We start from the raw sequence: 23443 nt of genomic DNA, 5'->3' as shown, positions 1-23443 counted from the left end.
GATTGATTAGGCTTGGAGTCCTTAATTTCCCTTAACTTCTCCCACTTACTTGCATCCCGTTCAGGCTGTTTGCGTATATTTTACTTGTAGAACCATGGTAAGTTAAAATAATCCAATGGTACAAAATAGTTTTCAAAAAAAAAAAAAAAAAAAAAAAAATTATAACTACTAGAACAAAAGTGAATTTCAGAAACTTTAATTCTAATAAGATCAACTTTATCCCGTATAATAGTCCAATCTGACTTTTTAATTTTCACATTTTACAGAAAAAACAATAGCTTGGTTAAACAACTTACATTTTACAATTTACATAGTGCTCGTATAGGATAGACAAAATATTTATTGTGTAAGTCTAATGCTGTGTTTTACCTCGGGAATCAGAACAATTTATTCGAGCAAAAGAACTCAAAAAATGACAATTTGTATATATATATCATGTCGCTACACTTGAACAAGTATCTTCAGGGAAAGAACATAAATACAGACATTTATTCTAAGCCACCCCACTTAAAAAAAAATTGAGGTATAATTATTTACATGTGTCAATAAATAATAAAAAAATAATCAACAAACATTATTAGCACAAAATTATCTCAACTGCGTATCCTCGGCAACTTACTGAAAGCTCTGATTAGCAATGCAGGATCACTTGTATAATGTAAGAATTAAGCTTCTGCCCATAACGATAGAAAATATACAAGGCAAACCCAGATTCTGCAGTAAACAGCGCTTTAACTCAGTTTTGTGGGCAAACCATAGGTTTTCTTGAGAAACTTTGCTGCCACTTCATCATCTCGGTGACAAAGTATTCTTAGAAGTGTATTTGGCTCGCTTATATCCCATTCCCCAGTAGTTGGGGGCATAGGTAGTCTGGATTTGGCAGAAGGGCCATAGGTCTCTGCAACTGCTTGCTTGAATTGCTCAATCACGGACTCAGTGTCCATGCGGAGGAGAGGGAGGATAGTTTTCAAGGTTGTTGCAAACCTATCAATCACTTCAGAAGGCAAACCATCCCCGTTGGACCAAAACAAATCACATAGGGACTTGAAATCCTCTTCAATTATGACGGAATCTTGTAGAGTGAAAGCGCGAGAAGGGCCTCCAGCAAGCAGAACCAACAAAAACCCTTCGTATGAAGCTTTCATAACCTCGGTGATGAGACGGGTTCTTACTCTATCATGCACTGTTGTTGCAATAGTTTCTAAGTACTGCTCGAGTTCCTGAAGGAAAGGCTCGATTCTAGAAGATGAAGCCTCACCAACATATAAACTGTCCCACAAAACATGGTTCAGCTCATAGAAAACAATTTTGTAGCTGGTTATTTCGCAAAGCTGATGGATCGCTTCAAAAGAAGCAGCGATGGATAGGTCAAACTTTGTCCCCAACCCTTTGTAGTCGGTAGATCCTGAATTTTTTAGATAAGTAATGGTCTTTTTCTCCAAAGCATCAACTCCAGAGCGGATACGCTGCATTGAGTTGATGCAGACACACAACTGTGATACCCCACAAAGATCTCCAACATTTGTATTTCCAACCTGTGATCTTCTCATGGGAATTTGGGACTTTTCCTTCTTCTTGAAAAACTTAGAACCAGCTGAACACCTCGTTAAGCCAGGCAAAGTAGGCATGAAATTTTTTCGAGTCCCTGCAGGATAATATGGAGATAAGAAGTCTGGGTTGCAGATAGTTATAAAAATGATCACTATACAAGCATAAGAGATATAATTCTTTATGACTTACCACAACCAGATTTGGCCTTCAGTATATAATGCTGTAGGCATCTGTCCAGACTGATAGTCAGGTCAGTAATCAGAGCAGGCTGCATAGGTATTGGTAACAGGAAGAATGCTTCCAAAGTTTCATCCACAATACGGAGAACTTCAATAACAGAGGGGGCAACTCGATCCTTATTTGCTTGTACATTCCACACCTATAGAAAAGAATAAGCCAATAAGGTCAATTTAACACGAGAAATTGAAACTGAGACCGTTTGGAGAAAAAAAAAAGAGGGGGGGAGGAGGGAGGGTCATGTACCTCCTGTTTAAGATAGTTGTCAACCCATTCTTTCAGCCGGTCAACTCTGGTCCTTATCCATGATTTCACCAATGTCCCTATAACAGCTTCTGTGTCATAGGGAGGCATTTCCTTTATTATTGACTTCCCACCATCGTCACTTTCCACAGCATCTTCCACTGCAACTTGTACAAGTTGCTTTTCCAGCCTATCAGCAGCTAAGAGTACTTGAACAGCATCAGGTGTTAACTCATTGATGCGAGCAACAAATTGCTTTAGCTCATTGGCAAAGCAACCATGAAGAGTTGCAACAGCTATACCAGCCGAAAGAGGGTTCCATCTTTTAAATATAGGGCTGTAAATCTCCTTTTCATTTAGTGCCAAATCAGTGACTTCTTGTGCAAGGAGTGAAAGAACAGGTATTGGATTATGCTGGTTTTTCTTAGATGACTGCTTGCTCAAGTTGATCTTCTCCATTTTCTGTGTCACAGAATAACACACTTTTTATGAGTGTAACGGAATGAAAATATATAGAAAAGAAATAGAAGAGTTAAAAGATCTAGCCTAAAACATGGCAAGATATAAGTATTTAATGTACCGGTAGCTACAGGGTAAGACTCGCCTGATGCGAGACAAAAACCAGAGGAGAAATTCATTACTTAGACCACCAACAGATGAGAGACGCAAAATAAACAAATTAAGTTGAATTTTTTCTGCAGACAATTACATCTTCAAAAATTGTAATCACAAATGTTTACTTATATTGTTCAGTTTTAATTTACGCCCAGGCTTCCCAACAACTCAATATCTCAGACTTATTGGTTGGCGGCAATTGACTAGGTCAGGCAAGAATTTATACAGATAAGCTGACTTTATGTCATATATAAAAAGTTCTAAGGGTTAACCTGAGCGAAAGCAGTCCGAATGGATGATCTGATGTATGTTTCAACCCTATCACGAGCCACATTAACTTCTTTCTTCTTCTTCTTGCGATACTCATGAGAGATATCCTCTACCAGTATTTTAGCTGAAATTACCGCCAAAGTAGCAACACTTTGCATCAACTCAATGTTATTACTTCCAAAAGTATCATGGTAAGTCAGCAACTGCTTCTCTGCCCAACCCAAAATCGCGCTTAATGAAGTACTCAAAACCTTGGAATAGTCGAGATCTTTCATACTCTTGGCATCATTTTCAACTTCTATTAAAAGATTGCTCGCTGCAAACAAGAGGTCATCCTCAATTTCACCTGTCTCCACATAGCGATGAAACAGAACCCACAAAAAGCAAATGTTATGCAGCTCTTGATTCATGCCAAGAATCACCCAAGTCTTCTTGATCAGTTCCAAAACCTCGTCTACATCTTCAATAATAGAAGTCTCATCGTCTACATCAAAACAAGCCTCTAAAAGCACCTGATATATCTGAAGATTCAACGGGAATCCATCTGCCCAATGGCACATATTTGAAGCCTGATCGTCAAAGGATCTGCATGCAAGAGTCATTACAACATTTCGAAGTACCTGCATAAACTCGCTACTCTTTCCTGTTTCTAAAGGCTTCTCTGAGGCCCCTCTGATTATCTGCCTCAGCCGCTGGGCAGAAGTGTCTGACTTATCCAAGGGAACATAAGGATGCAGAAGAAGCCCGGCTTCAAGTAACTTCAAGTTTCTCTTCTGAAATGCCTCAAACTCTTGCAGATTCGGAAAATCAGACGGTTTCAATTGCTGCAATAGCTCCAATGGCACCACAATCGACTCTAACCGTCTTCCTAGCTGATCAATACAATTAACGAGACCAAGAAAGAAAATCATAATTAAACACCTAATCAGTCACTGCATCAGTAATCAGCACACTATACTACTATAACTCAACTAAATATTACTACTTTCACACATTATCTCAAACATTAATTCTTCACAAATTTAGTGTAATCCAATAAACAAACAATTAAATGCAAATATTTCAAAACTCTGATCATAGTAAACCCAAACTCGAACAATTCTTATCAAGCTTAACTCGAACAGACTAATACTCGACTTAACTCACTCATTAACATCCCTACATCTAAAACAACTCACTATCATAATTCAAATTCCATCAAAAAAATTCAATAACAAAAAAACAAAATTCAAAGTTTCCAAATTAATTAACATACCTGACCAGCAGCAATTCTAAGAAAAGCCCTACGAACCCTAGAATCAGTCTGCTCAGAAACCTTCATTTGAACCCTAATCAACTCTCCAACAGTTCCCCCAGATTTTCTCTCTCCTCTTTTCTTACTACTACTGCTACTACTTATCCCAAGTGCCTTCTTCACTTTACTCGCCGCAGCTGACGTCAGTGACCGTTGCAACGACGGCGATGACGTACTCCTATCTCTCTCCGTTGATGAACTTCGCTCCGATTGAGGAATATAAGTCAAGGGCTTTGACCCAGTAGAGCTCCGACAAGCTCCGATTAAGATCTCATACGCAGTTTCTCGGAGCTCCGATTGTGTAATTCCAGCACCCAATTCACCAATTGGACTCCAGAGAATTTCCATTGCATTTACCATGAATTGTTCTTTCTATTTTGTGGGATTTTTGGTAGTGAAATTGGGTTAATTGAAATGGGTTTTCTTATTTTGGATTGAATTTTTCTGGGTTGATTGGAAATCGATGAATGAGTGGGAACATTCGATGCTTTGCTTTGAAGAAATGGGAGTTTGATAATGGAGATTTGGTGGGGAAGAGAGAGAAAAAAGAAAGTGTTGAAAGAGAAAAAGGGGGGTTTAAGGAGGAAAGTGATGAAGAAGGAGAGAGTGGAAAAGGAAAAACAGAGGAATTTTGAATTATTCCAATTTTAACACCTGGATTTTCTCAAGGATGTACTGTCTTTCTGGCCCTAGTTTGATTTGTATTTGTATATTTTCAAAAAGTCCACCTTCAATTTAATATTTGGTCCGTACATATCTTTAAATTTAAAAAATAAATTTAAATTATACTTCGTTAAATAAAAATAATAATGGTCAAATTAATACACTAATAACTACTCCGTAGTAAGTGTGGGAATGCTATAAAAAAAATTAAAAAAAAAAAGTGTGAGAAAAAAAAAGGATAAATTATGTCTAAACACAGATTAAGAATAAGTTTAGAATTTTGGCAATCTAAGTACATAAGTTCAAGTTAATATAAGTTTAAATAAGTTAAGCAAATCAATTTGAAAACATAGAGTGTTCGTGAATTTTTCAAACAGGTTTTCTACGCGATGTGTTTGTGCGATGGGATTTTACAAATTATATCAATTGTTTTTAAAGCTGCACATAGAGTTTATCCTTAGGCTTCACCCAAAAACCAAAAACAATAAAAATAACAAAAAATAAAAATAATAATAACAATAATAATAATAATCCTTAGGTGTATTAAGAGAGTAAACAAATTACAAATTGATCATTATCTTAAGCATCGAGTTATTAAGTAAAATTACTACAGAAAATAACAAATTACAAATTAATCATTATCTTAGGCATTGAGTTATTAAGTAAAATCACTACAAAAAATAACAAATTACAAATTAATCATTATCTTAAGCATCAAGTTATTAAGTAAAATCACTTCAAAAAATAAAAGTAAAGATACTGATTTTCTATTACAATTAGTCTATATGTATATTGTCAAACTATTATACAGGGTAATAAAGCTGCACCAAAAATCATCTATCATAATAAAGAGATGAAATGTGTTACGCTATTAATTTTCTATATTAATCAAACCGCTAATAATGAGTAAACATGCTATTTTAGTAACACTAGTGTTTTATCTAATACATTCGCTTTCTTGAATATTTAGTTTTGAGGGGAAAAAAAACCAAATTGGTAAATAAATTTCATTTTATTGCAAAAAACTTAGTTAATCATTGAAATACCACAGATAGCCAAATAGGTAAATAATCATCAATCGTGCAAAATTTACATCTTTTGGGTTGATTTTGTCCAAGTCTAAAATGTGCGTGATGCAAGGCTAAGCAATTTAATGGATTAGATAGGATAACAATGACTTTAAAGATTGCTTTTGATGTTTTTATTAAGATTTTTGTTTAGGCTATGTTGCTTGCTGATTCATAAAGAATCTTCAGCCAATATAATGTTTAAATAAAGATTTTGAAAATACCCTTTCATTCCGTGCCAATTATGTTTTCAAGTCAAAGGCCAAAGCTGACCATTGCTTCATTTTTTTTTATTTATTTCACAAAGTGAAGCATGTAAAAAAAAAAAAAAAAAAAATCGTGAAAACACGAAGGAATTTGTAGAATTTGGAAGGGGAAAAACAAAGGAATTTGTTATTGAAAAGGAAGAAATTGCTAAAATTAGCAAAGATAGTGATTGAATTTTAGGAAAATATAAGGAATTTTGTAATTGGTAAAAAATTTCATCCTTATCATGCATGACCAATTGTGGTTCTTAAGTGGATTGGAAAATTTATTTGTCTTCCTCTCTCAATTGGATTAGTTTGCCTATATACTAATTAAATTAGTTTGCCTACAAGAGATCACGTACGATCCACTATACACATACGGCTTAGTACCCCAAATAAAAATGATACCCATGAAAAGCAATTATAATCGTTATACCTTATACACTAAAGAACTTAATCACCAACATACATGATCAAGTTTGTACATCCATAACGACCACGGAACATTCTTACTTCATTATATTTAGTGTTGTAGAAAAAGAATGTTATGTAATGCATGAATTATGATTAGAAATGCCTAAAAAAAATATTTTATGATATAATAACAATTTTTCCCCACATAATTAACAACTACCAATAAAGTAGTTTGACATTATCTTAAGTATGCCAAATTATACCATGGCTTGAGTAGATAGCATGACTAGGCACATCACCAACTTACTTGACTGTATCATCCTATGAACAACCAGCTGCATGATAATATATTATACTTAGCTAGGTTTTGATTGGATTCTTGTAACCACCCAATTAACTAATTAAAATTTAACACGATATATATTATACAACTAATTATGATTATACATTTTATATTACGGAGTATAAAGTTACTAAATCATAATTCCTAACTTTAATTTTATATTCTTTTAATAGTTTGGCCGATTTTGTGAATCTATATGCTACATCGTTTAATGGTTGTCACATGCTCCTAACTAATTAGTATTGTTATTAACACAAGTTTGTTGCAAAATTTCTTGCATATTTTGGATAATCACAAATAATTATAATTAATTAAGCCAGATAACTCCAACTGTATCCTAATAATGAAAGCTTTCGTTGCCCAATCTAATCATCATTAAATTACTTTTTGTGATGAACCAAGAATCTTGAACTTTGCTAGCGTAATTTATATTCTTTTACTAAAGTTATACAGAATAATGTAACATAGTGTCAATAATAATAATAAAGTAACCAATTAAAGCATTCTTAACCAAGTATGCATGCCTGATGGAGATATTGGTGTTGAACTCACATTATGACTTGTTCTCATTGTTCATTTTACAGAGGTGTGAGATTTATGTGAAATTGGGAATTCTACATACTTATGTGAGTATTTTTACTTAGGGCCTGTTTTCATTGACTGAAATGAGCTGAAGTATACTGAACTGAACTGAACTTATTAGAGCTGAACTGAATTGAAATGAATATTTATGAGAGAAGGAAATTAGGAGTTGAACTGAACTGAACTGAACTAAACTTATTAGAGCTGAACTGAACTAAACTGAACTGAACTGAAAATAATCTGATGAGAATAGGGCTTTAATGAGGAGAAAGATAGAGTGTGAGATTTATTTCATGACTAAAATGAGCTGAACTGTACTGAACTGAACTTATTAGAGCTGAACTGAATTGAATTGAAATGAATATTTTATGAGAGAAGGAAATTAGGAGCTGAACTGAACTAAACTTATTAGAGCTGAACTGAACTAAACTGAACTGAAACTGAAAATAATCTGATGAGAACAGGGCTTTAATGAGGAGAAAGATCGAGTGTGAGATTTATTTCACTTCCTCCGTTTCATATTAGATGATGACGCATTTTATTTAGGCACGTTTACTAATGCATATGTTCGATTGCAAACATAGAAGATTCCATATGAGCAAAAATAGTAAAAAAATTGATATTAAAAAAAATAGATGTTGAGACGATTCTAACAAAACCCCACATAACTATACTTTTTCTCAACGGATTGAAATCACATAACGAAGTCAAAGCAAGTTATCTCAAATTGTGTCATCTAATTTGAAACGGAGTAAGTATACAATATGGGTTTCACAATGTGTGATAGTGTTGAAGATAAAATTTGAATACATGTGTATCATAAAATTAAAATTAAAATTAAAAAAAAAAAAAAAAAAGTGAGTCGAACTTAAAAAAATGAATCAATTCTAATATACTAAAGTAATCCCCAGCCCTATCCCCCAAAGTACACGTGTCACGTTTGTATTAAAAAAAATTCCGCCAAAAACTTTTTTTTTCCTCTCTTTTTTGTTCATGAAAATTAATATATTTACAACCTAAAAAATAGAGCAACAATAACAACATAAATAAATAAAATATTTTTTTGTATATTCCCTTGAATCTTTAATCGTTAATATATAAAATGTATTGTTCGTTTTCTACTCTAAAAAGGGATTTGAACTCAATTTTAAATTCATACGATGTCAGGAAACTAAAATTAGAGATAAGTATTCTACATTACCGTATCTAATCATTAATAATTTGATAACATAAATAGATACTTCTCAAACTTATAGTAATTATAAAAATAAAAATAATTTTTATTTCTTGTAAATATCCGAGCGTTGTTCGGGCAAAGAACTAGTGTAAACAAAAAATAAATACACTTTCTTTTTTTTTAAAAAAAAAAAAAAATGGAGGTATAACCATGATTTCCTTTATAAATCTCAGAATTTCCTTTGGCGTACTCTGGTAGTTAAGGACTTTAGACCTCAACAATTTGAAAGAGTGAGTAATGCCTTCACGCCATAGTACATAAACCATAAACCATAAACCTCATGCATGCCTCGTGATATAAATGAGTACTCGTACATAATAAATATGACTTCATGCAATAATTCATGGTCATTTGGTACATGAAATGGTTAATAAATACTCCCAAATTTTCAATACATCCTTAAGTTTTGGATGAGTTGCCTTAAATGATGTGGTATTTATAAAGCATTCATTTGCTATTTGTATCATTTGCATGATAGTATATTTTACGTGTTTATTTACTTGTGTTAAGTAATTTAGAAACGAGAATTAGGCTATGGAGCATTGGTTGGTGCTTCCATCTCTCTTTTTTATCGGAGGTTTGATTCTCATTTGAAGTTTCTCGATATTAAAAAATGACGTATAATCTTAGGGTTTTATAGGATGTTGTGAACTTGTAATGATATTTGGACCATATCATTCAAGGGATTAATTTTTTATGATGGACTAATCAATCTTTTGTTGCCTTTTGAACATAGTGCATAATAATAATAATAATAATAATAATAATAATAATAATAATAATAATAATTAGGCCGCTTTGTATAGAGCTAAAGGGCTTGAAGGCCCATGATTTCTAGAGATTATGACAGCCCAACAGCCCATATTTAATGAGCTACATTTGGGCCGATCTAGCTAGCCAGAGTAAGGCTAAGCCCATAAGTAACATGCAACATATCATGGAGTGTTTAATAATTAATATCCCTAAAACAAATGAAATACTTCGAGGTTTCAAAAAAAAAAAAAAAAAAAATGAAATACTTCGTATTTCATATGAGACTGAAGAATGTCATGAAATCATTAGTATCATGTACATCCTCCATTCTTTATAAGTTGACTTGTTTCGTTCATTACGTTTCACAATGCACAACTTAAATCTTTGACATAATTGGTTATTTTTAATTTTTTTTGTTATTCTCTTAGGGAAGTTCATATATATTCTCCTAGTCGTTGTATTAAGCCTAGTAATATGAAATTCAATTTCATTAGTTAACCTATTTTTATAAACACACTTTGAGTTTAATTCCATCTCTGTAACTAGGGGTGTTCATTATTCGGACTCCAGTCCGAAATCCAATCCAGTCCAAATAAGCTATTCGGATTGGACTTTTTTTTAATTTGGATTGGATTTGGACTCAAAAATTTTGAAATTCGGATTTTCGGATTGGATTTGGACTCTAATTTTTTAAGTCCAAAAAGTCCAATCCAGTCCAAATAGTCCGAATTTATATATATATATATATATATATATATATATATATATATATATATATATATATATATATATATATATATATATATATATATATATATATATATATATGTATATGTACATATACATATATGTACATGTACATATATATATATATATATATATATATACTTCCTCCGTTCTTTTTTTTATTGTACCATAAGGGGTTTCACGCTTGCCAATGCATTACTTTGGCTATTAATATCTTTAATTATACTTTTGTAAACATTATAAAAAATTGATATTTGAAAAGTAAATTTCGAGATGAATCTAACTAGATCCCACATGACTATTTTTTCCAAATGGATAAATCACAAAAAATGGTCAAAAAAGATTAAGTATATAGTGTAAAAGTCCTTATGGTGCAATAAAAGAAAAACGGAGGAAGTATTTTTGGGCTTTTCTAAGTTATGCCCTAAACTTCTTCGGTTTCTAAGCTGTGCCCATGCCTTTTCAAACGTCTAATCTATGCTCTCAACCTCACTAATTTTTATCAACAATAACCTGTGACGTTAACAATAACCTTTTTTTATGATTTTATTTTCTGATTTTTTAATTCTTTTAAGGTGTTGAACCAATTAGAACGGGACGCGTGTCAAATTAATAACGCCACGACACCATTGTTAATAAAATAACTTAATTTTCGTTAACGAATATGGCTGTCAAAGGGAATTGTTGATAAAATATCGTGAGGTGGAGGGCATAGCTTATAACTTTGAAAATGCATGGGTACAACTTAGTAACCGAAGAACTTGGGGGGCATAGCTTAGAAAAACCCTTAATAATAATAATAATAATAATAATAATAATAATAATAATAATAATAATAATAATAAGGCAAAATTGGCTAGAACAGCACAAACTATCGCTTGGGTGCGCACAATAGCACAAACTTTAAATGGAGCAAAATATAGCACAAACTTAGGGGTTGAGTGCGGTAAATAGCATGAATTTTAAGTGAAGCAATTAACAACACAAGCTTTGGGGTTTGGGTGCGGTAAATGACATCAACTATTTCCGGTGTCGTAGATTCCACCAAATTCCGGCCACTATTTTTAAAAAATTTAAAAAAAAAAAAAAAAAAAATCTCACGTTACTACTATAATCTTTGTAATTAAAATTTGTCTAGGCAAATTTTTTCTTTGTTATTATATAATATGTTAATTTATTTAATTTGTGTAATTTATTAAGCATATGAGTATATCATTTTTTTAACAAGGAATAACTCAAAAGTACAATCAATTTCATGCATTGCAACCAATTTACCCTTAAATCAATCATAATTCAGCAAACAAAACCCCAAATTTACCCCTAAATTAATCAATATTAATTACACAAAAAAATTCCCAAATTTACTCATAAAAATCAATAAGAAATTAATCAAACAAAATCCCAATTTACAATCAGTCAAAATTAATTACACCAAATCCAAATTTTTACCATAATTTAATAGTCAAAGTTTTTTTTTTTTTTTTTTTTTTTTTTTGAAACCATCAAAGTTAATCATACAAAACCCTATTATTATAGTCTTCGTCATCTTTTTTTTATAAGAATTTTATAGTAGTATAATAATATAGTAGAACAAATAACCATGTATGTTTATTTCTTCAAATTATATTTTTTTGGAGTTGGAATCAATAAATAATGAAAATAACCATGTTTATTTTTTCTTCAAATTGTATTTATTTTTTTAAATAGTGGCCAAAATCCGGTGGAATCCACGACACTGGAAATAGCTGATATCATTTACCGCATCAAAACCCAAAGTTTGTGTTGTTTATCGCATCACTTAAAGTTCGTGCTATTTACCGCACCCAACCCCAAAGTTTGTGCTATTTTTTGCTCCACTTAAAGTCCGTGCTATTGAGCACACCCAAGCGATAGTTGTGCTGTTCTAGCCAATTTTGCCTAATAATAATAATAATAATAATAATAATAACAATAATAATATAAACCTCAACCCACATAACATTAGAAAGCCCAAACCCAATAGCCCAAATCCGCCAAATCCCCTCATTACAATTTAAAGTTTGTTTTGTTTATCGGAGTTATGATTCTTTTGAATTTCTTAGGATTTGTTTTTTTTATTATTATTAATTCGGATTGGATCGGACTGGATTCGGACTATAAGATTTTAATTTGAATTGGATTAGATTGGATTTTGAAAACTTTAGATTTGGATTTGGACTATAAAATAAGAGTCCAAATATATTTCGGATTGGATTGGACTAGGCTTCAGTCCAATCCAAAGTCCAAACGGACACCCCTATTTGTAACTCCTTAGTTCTTCCTCTCTTGTTTGATGTCTGTTATTTGGTTAATGTAGGAATTATTATTTTTTTAGGATAGAAGCTCCGAATGCCAGTGTCAAATTATCTTTATAGAAGTTAAGATTTATTTGGTTAGATACTTGAATGTAGAAACGTCTAATTTTATGAAAAGTTTTACTTATATAGAAAGAGAATTTTCACTTACGACAATTTTCAATTTGTGAAATTTAAAATTTTCAGTAAAGTTTCATTTCTCATGTCCGCTGATCAAATAAGGGCAGACTGCACACATACATCCATCTACGTCCCGTGTTTACGTCCAAAATTCAACAAATAAAAAATACTATGTTCCTAATTTCATGACCTTATCGATCGGCTTATCCTCATTCCTTAACAATTATACACGCACGCAAGGAAACAAATCTCAAGTTTCATAGTAAAGTGCCACCTCTTACTATGAACAAAATAAATAAACATACACATTATTAGTATGCAAAGAAATTCATCCATATTTTCATACAAGGAAGATAAATAGGGAAATAATCTAATAAATCAAATTAAATTCATTATTTGCAATTAATTTAGGATGAGCAACAAGGAGAAAAAGGTGGAAATAAAAAATAATGAAGTAATAAGGGGCAAAAATGAAAAATATCAATGTTTAAGGGCCTATTATCTTCAGATTATTTTTACTCCAGTTCAGTTCAGTTCCAATAAGTTCAGTTCAGTTCAGTTCTTAATTTCCTTCTCTCATAAAATATTCAGTTCAGTTCAGCTCATTTCAGTCAATCAGTTTAGGCCCTAAAACCAATAATTGTAATAAGAATTCTATGAAACAAATTGGTCAGCCTATACATGTCTTCCACATCAAGAAGTTCCACAGCCTGGTGATTTGTCTACTTAGGCTCTTGAGAAGCTTGTGGCCACAAACACATCTTTGAAGGGACCGTCTTTATATGAAGCAACTCATAGTTGATCTCTAAAATCAACAAAACAGTTTAATACTGTAACTTTTATGGTACGTTTAATTATTGGTTAGAATTGTTACGATGGTAGTACGTGATTGTAGTGGTATGTTATGTAACTTTCAGGTGTATGATGACTTGAGTTGTATCTTTCAAATTTTTCTTTAAGTTTTTTTTTAAAATATTTTTTATTATTTTTTTTTTTGTTTTGTGGCCTTTCTTTTTCTCCTTTATATGATGACATGCATGAAGTTACATGCATTATATTAGGTTTTTGATCTTATCTCTAGTTAACACCTTGTCATAGAATGTTCTAATAATTTGCATTTTTCAATACTTTTATAAAGATGAATTGAAGAATCGAAGTTAATTTAATCAAAAACATTATATTATTGGTGCAACTTTAATGCTTTGAGATTGAATGAAGAAGAAAGTGGTAATTTATGATTGGATCTTTTAAAATCCATCTGAAACATATAAAGGTGTCATAAGATAAAACTCTTTTATTTAGAAAAAGTGTTGTTTGGGTCCAATTTAGTCCAATTGGGCCAAGTCATTAAATGATCCAATTAAAAGCCCAAGGTGAAGGTTCAACTCTCCAAATAATGCTAAAGTCAAGATCAGTCCACAAGGCAAGTCAATTGGGCCCAAGCCCATTTCTCTCATGTATGCCAAGGTATAAAAGCCATCAATATTACATTTGTACACAGAAAAAAAAGCCTCAAGCAATTAATTCTCTTGCATAGCTTTCTCTCTCTACACATTGTACTAACTTTAGCATCGGAGGGGCCTTCCTCGGCAGCACCCCCGAGGCTAGTTTACGTGTGTTTGCTGTGCAGGAAACCCTCGGTCCATCATCACTCGGATCGAGCCCAGTCTTCACCACCTTACTGGACCTTCGGCAAGGTCCCATTGTTTTTACACGAAACAATTTGGCGCCGTCTGTGGGGAAGACTTTCAAAAAATCCTTAAGCCAATTTCAATCGTTCTACCTCAATCTTAGTTCCAATGGCTAAGAATCGCAAGAACAAAAACGACGGGGCTTCTCCCATGAGAAAGCGCCGAAAGTCACTAGGAGGGGGTCCCTCGGAACGCCCCACTTCTAGCCTATCTCCTCCTCGGGATAGGAGCCCCTCCGCGGGACCCGACTCTCGGGAGGAGCCTAGGGAGAGATCCGAATCTCCTATCATCCAGTCCAATCATCCGCCGAGCCCACCTCGGTCAAATGAGGACGACTGGTCCAGTCAAAGGACTCAATCTCATGCCCGGAGCCAATCTCGGAGCATTCGCACCAACTCTCGCTCCCAGCCGAGGACACCCTTGACGGGACCCAACTCGGAGGAGGTAGTGAGAGCCCTAGCGGTCCTCATGGAAGCCATGAAGGCCCAAAACGTGCCACCTCCACGCGGCCGAACCCCTCCGCAAACCAGAAACCAGCGGAGGTGCCTCGGCCAGGGGGGGGAAACTCTCCTCTTTTAAGGAGCTTGGCGAATGGGAAGAGGATACTTGGAGAACCGAGAGGGAGAAAAACAGGAACTCTCACTTCTTCAGGGATTCCTCCATTCAGCTCGTCACGAGCCGAACCCATAAAAGCAGCAGTTCTGCCTCTCGGCCAGAAACTGCTCGCCGAAGCGTTCATGACCGGCTCGGCGAGAGGGAACGAAGTGTGCACAGTCGCCTTTCCTACCCCGCAGCCGAGGCCCAGACCTCCCAGCCCGGGACGAAAACCACTTCTACCTCTCTGAGAGGGCGGAGCGCGGTCCCTTCGGCTGGGAATAAGGGCAAAGCCGTGATGCTGCCCTCCAGTTCTCCATTCGAGCAATGGATATTGGAGTCCCATGTGCCGACGGTCAAAATCCCGTCGCACATTACTTATGATGGAACTTCGGATCCGAAGGACCATATTGCCTCGTACGAGGCTCATATGCATCTTTGCCCCAGGTCCGAAGCAACTTGGTGCAAATATTTTCCAACCACTCTCAAGGGGGTCGCGCAAGCGTGGATCTCCAAGGGAGTTAAAGAAGGCTCAATTACTGGGTGGGACGATCTGTCCTCCAAGTTCAAGAGCAAGTTTTCCACGGCAAATCGCCGAGAAAAGACTACCGCAGAGCTCATGGGCCTGCAGCAAGGTGAGGCCGAGAGCCTTCGAGACTATCTGACTCGCTTCAGCAACGAGTCATCCAGCATTTCTCAGCTGGACCAAGGGCTGGCAGTCTTCGCCCTTCAACACGGTCTCAGAACTGGGCCGTTCTCCGACTTCATGGTCATGAATTCACCTCAGACCCTGGAGGAGGCATTGAATGCCTCGGATAAGTTCATCCGAGCTGAGGAGTGGAACAAAGCAAAAACCCAACCCCAATCTGGGGGAGGGAAACAAAAACAAGCACCCTCGTCTGAAGGCCAAGGCCATAAGGCAAAGGGAAAGGCGAAAGCCTCGGAACAATCTTCGGCCAATGAGTCGAAGAAGGAAAAATCTGCTCCTTTCGCGGGCAAGTACGAATCTTACACTCCGCTCTCCCTTCCGCGCGCTAAGATCTACAGTGTAACGAAGGAGGAGCAGAGTTACAGAAAGCCGAGACCGCTCCCAGAGTGGTATCAGCGCAAGAATAAAAACCAGTGGTGCGAGTTCCACGAATCACCGGGACACAACACCGAAGAATGTATCCAGCTGAAGGACCAAATCGAGGATATGGTCCGGAAAGGGTACTTGAAAAAATATATCGCGGATCACCGCGAGAAAAAAGAGGCCGAGAAGCTTGAGAAAGACTCTCGGCAAGAAATTAACTTCCCCCGAAAGAACAACAAAACTGCGGAAGGAAAATTCCCTCCAATCCATGTTATCTCGGGAGGAACATGCTCTCGGAGGGAGAACAAACGTCACCTCAGGGCTCTGACCCATCAGGTGAATCATGCTGATATACAGCCACCCCGGTCACCGGTGCCGAACATGACGTTCACAGCCGCTGACTGTCGGGGGGTGACGTACCCTCACGAGGACCCGTTGGTGATAATCGCCACGGTGGCCAACCACGACGTCAGCAAAGTCTTAATTGACGGTGGTAGCGGGGCAAATATTTTGTTTTGGAAGGCCTACAATCAAATCAAGCTGAAGCCCAAGCACCTCACGCCGGTATCCTACCCAGTATCCGGATTCAATGGGGCTTCAACTTATCCTGATGGGAAGGTCCTACTTCCTGTCACAATCGGCTGCGACGAAGCAGCTAGGAATGTCATGACCGAATTTTTGGTCATTGATGCTCCTTCAGTGTACAACGTGATTTTGGGGAGACCCATAATTCACGAGATCCAAGGGGTTGTCTCAACTTATCATCAGCTGATGATATACGTTTCAGACGCCGGCTTCCCCGAAAGGATTCAGGGCAGCCAAAAGGAAGCCCGAAGATGCAACTACCTCAAGCCATCCACTGGTCGCCCAGAGGACGATGATGAGGATGAGGAGGAGAAAGAAAAAGAAAAAGAGTCGAACACGAAGAAGCCGAAAGGCCTAAGTGCTTCAGCGCAAGGTTCTGTACCCAAAGAAAAAGGGTCAGAAAAAGAGAAGGCAAGCTCTTCATCTGAGCCGAAAGACTCAGGGAGCCAGCCGAAGAAAAAGAAGTCTGGGATGCCTGCTGATATAGACAGCAGGCCGGATTGTGAAGAATCCAGTCCATCAGCAATGGACACGGATCATCAGACTGAAACGCTCGAATTGACCGAAGGGGATGCTGAGAAATGTGTAACAATCGGGATGGACCTTGATCCGAACACCCGTTGTGAACTTATTCAACTCCTTCGGGACAACAAAGATGTGTTTGCTTTCTCGGCAGCCGATATGCCGGGGATAAGTCCAGACCTCATCTCCCATAGGCTTAACGTCGACCCAACGTGTCGGCCAGTTAAGCAAAAGAAGCGGAATTACTCCGCAAATAAGAACCGAGACATCACAGCCGAGGTCAAAAAGTTGCTGGACGCAGGTTTCATCGAGCCTTGTCAGTATCCAGAATGGCTGGCCAATGTGGTGATGGTTCAGAAGTCCAATGGTACCTGGAGAATGTGCGTTGACTTCACGGACCTAAATAAGGCTTGTCCGAAGGATTTCTATCCCTTGCCGAGAATCGATCAGCTAGTCGACTCGACGAGCGGTCACGCCTTGCTTAGTTTCATGGACGCATTCTCGGGGTATCATCAGATCTTCATGCACCCCGACGACCGAGCAAAGACGGCATTCGTCACGAACGCCGGGGTGTACAATTACAAAATGATGCCCTTCGGATTGAAAAATGCGGGGGCAACATATCAAAGGCTGGTGGATCAGGTTTTTGCCGATCAAAAAGGCCGAAACATGGAAGTCTATGTTGACGATTCAATCGTCAAGAGCAAGAAATCTGAAGACCATGTTAAGGACCTGGCTGAAACCTTCGCCACCTTAAGAAAACATCAAATGAAGCTGAATCCGAAGAAGTGTGTCTTCGGGGTGAAGTCAGGGAAATTCCTTGGATTCATGGTCAGCAAGAGGGGGATTTATGCCAATCCCTCCAAAGTTAAAGCAGCTCTAGATCTTCCTGAGCCGAAAACAAAAAGGGACGTTCAGCGGCTCACCGGAAGAATGGCGGCCCTCTCGAGGTTCATTTCAAGAGCTTCAGACAAGGGGTTACCCTTCTTCAAAGCCCTGAAACTTCCAAAAACAAAGGAGCTCATTTGGGAAGAAGAGCAAAAAGAGGCCTTCAAGCAGCTTCGGGAGCATCTGGCTCAGCTCCCAACTCTGGCTAGTCCAGTGGAGGGAGAAACTTTATATCTGTACGTGGCTGTTAGCCCGGCCACCATCAGTGCAGTGCTGCTGAGGGAAGAAAATAAAATTCAGCAACCGATCTATTTCGTCAGTCATACTCTGACAGATGCCGAGACTCGTTACCCTCTACTCGAAAAAATTGCCTTTGCAGTAGTGGTAGCCGCTCGGAAGTTGAGGCCCTATTTTGATTGCCATCAGATAGTGGTTTTCACTGATCAGCCGCTGGAAAAAGTTCTCGGCAAAGTGGAAAAATCGGGTAGGCTGGCCAAGTGGGCCTTTGAGCTCACTGAATTCAGCATCAGCTACCAGCCGAGAGCAGCCATCAAGGCTCAAGCTCTAGCGGACTTCCTGGCCGAATGCTCGTACCAGGAGACGTTAGACGATGAAAAGAAAATCTGGACCGTGTTTACGGATGGATCCTCCACCGTAAATGGTTCGGGGGCAGGGGTAGTGATAACCTCTCCCGAAGGCAAATCCTTTGAGTATGCACTAAAATTTTCTTTCAAGGCTTCGAACAACGAGGCTGAGTACGAGGCAGCAATTGCAGGCCTAGAATTGTGCATCTCTCTGGAAGCCGAGCATGTTTGTCTGAAAACAGACTCTCAGCTAGTTGCATATCAGATTGGTGGCAGTTACGAGGCTAAAGAGCCCTCCATGGTAAATTATCTTGCCAAGATCAAATCAGTTATTGCAAAGCTGAGAACATTCGAAGTGCAGCTGATCCCAAGGGGTCAGAATGCTCAAGCCGATGCACTCTCCAAACTTGCCAGTTCAACTCTTACCGAGCTGAACAGATCTGTATACGTGGAGGTGCGCCGAGAAAGAAGTGTCGACGAAGCACCCGAAGTGTGCTGCGCCGACCCAGAGCCCAGCTGGATGGACCCCATCTTAGCTTTCAAGCTTCGGGGAGAAATTCCCGAAGACAAAATTCTAGCTTCCAAGCTGAAGAGAGCTAGTTCAAGGTTCATCGTCTTCAGAGGAGAGCTTCTAAAAAAGTCCTTCTCAGCCCCATTGCTGAAATGCGTGGGACCAACAGATGCAGATTATATCCTTCGGGAAATTCACCTCGGCATCTGTGGAAACCACATTGGGGGAAGGACCCTAGCCCACAAGGCATTAAGGGCCGGATATTACTGGCCCACCATGGTCTCTGACGCCAAGGAGCTGGTCAGGAAGTGCGAGAAATGTCAAAAATCCGCACCAGTCATCCATCAGCCAGCTAGAAACCTTCAGCCGATCCTAAATCCGCTTCCATTTGCCCAATGGGGGCTGGATATTCTGGGGCCATTTCCAGATGCACCCTACCAAAAAAGATGGTTAATAGTCGGCATCGACTATTTCAGCAAATGGATTGAGGCTGAAGCAGCCTCGAATATCACAGAGCAAACTGTCAGGAAATTTATCTGGCAGAATATTATTACTCGCTTTGGTATTCCGAGGGTTTTTGTCTTTGATCATGGAAGGCAATTTGATAATCTACCGCTGAGGCGGTACACAGATCAGTTCGGCATCAAACTGGCATATTCAGCAGTGTGTCATCCACAAAGTAATGGCCAAGCCGAAGCTGCAAATAAACAAATCCTCAACGCCTTGAAGAAAAGGGTTGAAGATCAAAAGTCCAAGTGGATAGAGGAGCTTCCAGGAACCCTCTGGTCACTTCGGACAACTGAAAAAGAGGCAACGGGCTATTCACCTTTTGAGTTGGTGTATGGTGCCGAAGCCGTTCTTCCGGTGGAAATCGGTTCTGAAAGTTTAAGAGTGCACCACTTCTCGGCCGAGAACGAGCAACTTATGAAGGAATCCCTTGATTTCCTTGACGAAGTGAGAGACTCAGCCCGAGACAGAATGGCTGCTTACAAGCAGAGAATCAGCAAATTTTACAACCGAAGGGTCCATGCAAGGCCTCTCAAAATTGGAGATCTTGTCCTTCAGAATGCTGCTGCAGTTCAGAAAGGCCGGATCCATGGGAAACTCTCAGCTGCATGGGAGGGACCTTATGAAATTTATGATGAGCTTCAGCCAGGGACATACAGACTCCGCCAGTTAGATGGAACTGAGCTGAAAAATCACTGGAACGCCGATGTACTTAAGAAATACCATGTGTAAACCCTTCGGGGCAGAACAATCTTTGTAAGTACATTTTGAATTATTAATGAAAGGCCTCAGAGCCACCATTTCTATAAAATTTTGCAACTTTTTATTCCTTTAAGTTTTCTTCATTCTATCTACTCTTTAAGGGTTTTCATCCAGCCTCGTCTGAAACCTTCACCTTCGGGTAGCTGGGTTTCGGATTGCTGACAAACCCGTCTTTTCAAAGAACTCTAGTCTTTCAGCTGAAGCTAAAACTTCAGCAAGACTTGTTCTCCAAAGACATGAGTCCATGGACAAGTCTGGGATATTGCCTTAGCTGAGCCTCGTATCCCAGAGAGCCATTATTTGAAACATTGCCTTCAGTTGGCCCTGTGTTTCAGATATCCATTTTTAAAGATAGAGAGAAAACCAAGGATAACGGCAACTATTATAAAATATTTATTCAGCCTCGTCTGAAACCTTCGCCTACGGGTAACTGGGTTTCAGATTGCTGACGAACTCGCCTTTCAAAGAGCTCTGGTCTTTCAGCTGAGGTTAAATTTCAGCAAGACTTGTTCTCCAAAGGCCTAAATCTGTGGACAAGTCTGGGATATTGCCTTAACTGAGCCTTGTATCCCAGAAAGCCATTATTCGAAACATTGCCTTCAGTTGGCCTTGTGTTTCAGATACCCGTTTTTAAAGTTAGACAGAAATCCAATTCAGTAATCCAAAGACCTGAGTCTTCAGATTACTGAGGGAGGCAGGAAGCACTGTCAGCGCAAGTTTATCTTCAGCGGAATTCCTCAAGCTGAAAGCTTTGTACTTTGCAAGTTTTTAAGAAAAAAGTAAAGCATTCAAAATAAGGCAAAGTAGTTGAAGAAAAATGCATCAGATAAAAATCAAAGGCTCAGAAAATGAGCTACAGAATTCAGGATTGTCTAGGACATAACGAAATATCGGCAGCCGCCCACAAGCGGAAAAATACAGCTGCCGAAGTACAATACAAAAACAGATAAAGCAGAGTTTGTACATCAAGGCAAGCTGAAGCAAAAAACAAGGCAAAATAATTTTTTCAGAAGCGGCAAGTCTAAAATTGAGCGCATGATGAACCGCAAGATTCTGAAGACGACTGCCCGAGTTCCTATGCTTCAGCCCGAGGATCAGAATGATCAGCAATGCTGGCTTCAGCTCCAGCAGCAGATGAAGCAGGCTGTGCACCCTGCTGAGCTTCCCTCCTCTCTTCTTCTTCCTCAGCTTCCTCAGCTGCAAGAATCTCAGCTTCGGCTTGAGTAGGGAACTTCATATGGGGATCTTCTGGATCCTGGCCCCATTCAGCACACTTGGACCAGTCCAGATTCGGCTCAGCATGGAGACAAAGTCTTCGGCATACTCTGAACCCGTTCTTAAATCCCATTTTGTACTCCTCTTGAGTATAAATACGGGTCTTGAGCAGGGCTTCAGCATCTGCTAGCTTCTTCTGTACCTCCTCCAAGTTTTTCTTGGATTGATTTAGCTCTTCAGCGAGCTTGGAAGAGGCACCCTTCTGCTTGTTCAGCTCTTGCTGAACCTCTGAAGCTTCAGCCTTCAGTTGAGTCAGCTCGTCATTTTTGACCCTTAGCTGATCCTCAGCCTCTCTCAGCTTCGCTCTCTCAGCTTCGGCAGCAGCAACAGCCTCTGAGAGTTGGACGTTTTGGGCTTGGAGCTGTTCTTCAGCAGCCATCCTACTGGCTTCTGAAGCTTCCAATTTCTGCTGCACCTCAGCTTGTGCAGTAGCTCCATCCTTGATTCGGCTTTCAATGGCAGCCTTGAATTTGGTAACGTCCACTCCCATGTGATCTCGGAGAAAGTTCTCCCCTTCTATTAGCGGGGGGAAAACCTCCCTCTCCATAGCAGTGCAGAAGGTCTGGAGGGCTTCAGCAGCCTTCTTTTCGTATTCCTCCCCTTCCCTCTGCTTTTCTTCAGCTGCTGCCTGCCTCATCTGAGCAAGCTTCAGCTCCTCAGCAGCCACCTTCTGGGCATGCTCGGCATCGTCCACCCTATCTTGTAGGGTGTCTATCAGCTCTACAGTGAGAGTCTGATTGTGCACAAACTGAAAGCAGAGGCACAACTCAGTAAAAAAAAAAAAAAAACAACAACAAACATAATAACTTGGAGCTGAAGAGCTGAATAGAAAAATAAAAACAAGAGTAAGGATTTACCTGCATCATCAGCAGTTGATTCGTCCTTACAGGGTCTGGGACAGATCTGCTGGATTCACCCATCCCAGCAGTGGCCTTCAACGACCAGGCCCTTGCCCTGTCTACTTCGGACATTCCAGCAAAACTGCCGAAGTAGGCTTCTGCACCTTCTCGGTTCTGGCCCCATATGATGTCCTAGATATGATCTGGAATTGGAATTCGGGAGGCCGAGAACCCCATCTCTCCAGAGTGCAGCGTCTGGAGGGAGGGGAAGGAAGACTCGGGAGCTTCATGAACCCTTTGGGGTTCAACTTCTTCTTCTTCAGCAGTCTTCTCTTCCTCCTCAGCAGAGCCGATGACGATGACCTCTGCTTCCTCTTCGGGGTTGAGGACGAAAGCCTCAACCTCTCTAGCAATATCAGCTGAGAAACCCTCAGCAGCGGGCTTCTCAGCACTTTCAACATTATTCCCTTCGGCATTATCTACAATTCCCTCGGCTGGAACCCCTCCCTTGGGATCGGGAGTCTTTTGGTCCACCTCCATCTCAGGAGGTGGGGGAGGGGTCTTCGGTGGAGATTGTGGTGGTGGTGGGGGAACCCTTGGCAATTCCCCGGGCTCTCTGATGCTGACGCCGGACGGCCTCGGCCCCGTTTGGAAATCATGAGGGCCGATGATGGCCATCCGTCTCCTCCTTTTCTGAAGGGGCTGCTCATCCATGTCCGATTCTTCGGAGTCTTCCCGGATTTGATCTTCGGGACGAGCAGGAGCTTTTCCTTCTCTCTGATTTTTGCTCCCTTCGGACTGCAAAAAACAGGGGGGGCAAGAAGAGTGAGTAAAAAAAAAAAAAAAAAAAAAGAAGTTTCAAAGCTAAAAAGTTAAGCGCAACTCACCGAGGTCTC

General features: G+C 38.9%; 1 protein-coding gene across 1 annotated transcript; it reads right to left on the bottom strand.

The window, feature by feature from the left end:
* Positions 1-405: 405 nt before the first annotated feature.
* LOC145579899 (protein unc-13 homolog) lies at positions 406-4856 on the bottom strand. The gene is made up of 5 exons (XM_081637194.1): positions 4172-4856; positions 2919-3788; positions 2035-2493; positions 1741-1930; positions 406-1645 (listed from the first exon to the last, which is right to left on the bottom strand). Exons 1-5 carry the CDS (start codon positions 4568-4570, stop codon positions 732-734), a joined length of 2832 nt encoding a protein of 943 aa, XP_081493320.1. The 5' UTR covers positions 4571-4856; the 3' UTR covers positions 406-731.
* Between the last annotated feature and the right edge of the window lie 18587 nt (positions 4857-23443).

Source organism: Chenopodium album, chromosome 14, assembly GCF_948465745.1.
Source record: "Chenopodium album chromosome 14, dcCheAlbu1.1, whole genome shotgun sequence".
NCBI classification, from domain to species: domain Eukaryota; kingdom Viridiplantae; phylum Streptophyta; class Magnoliopsida; order Caryophyllales; family Amaranthaceae; genus Chenopodium; species Chenopodium album.
The sequence above is the reverse complement of the archived record's forward strand: the minus strand, read 5'-3'. Positions and strand labels throughout refer to the sequence as shown.

Excerpts from the sequence above, each read along its gene's own strand:
- LOC145579899 (XM_081637194.1), bottom strand. The coding sequence starts at position 4,570 with ATGGTAAATGCAATGGAAATTCTCTGGAGTCCAATTGGTGAATTGGGT. Across the intron at positions 3,789-4,171 it reads TTAGAATTGCTGCTGGTCAG|CTAGGAAGACGGTTAGAGTC; the intron begins GTATGTTAATTA and ends TGTATTGATCAG. Across the intron at positions 2,494-2,918 it reads TTCGGACTGCTTTCGCTCAG|AAAATGGAGAAGATCAACTT; the intron begins GTTAACCCTTAG and ends TCTGTGACACAG.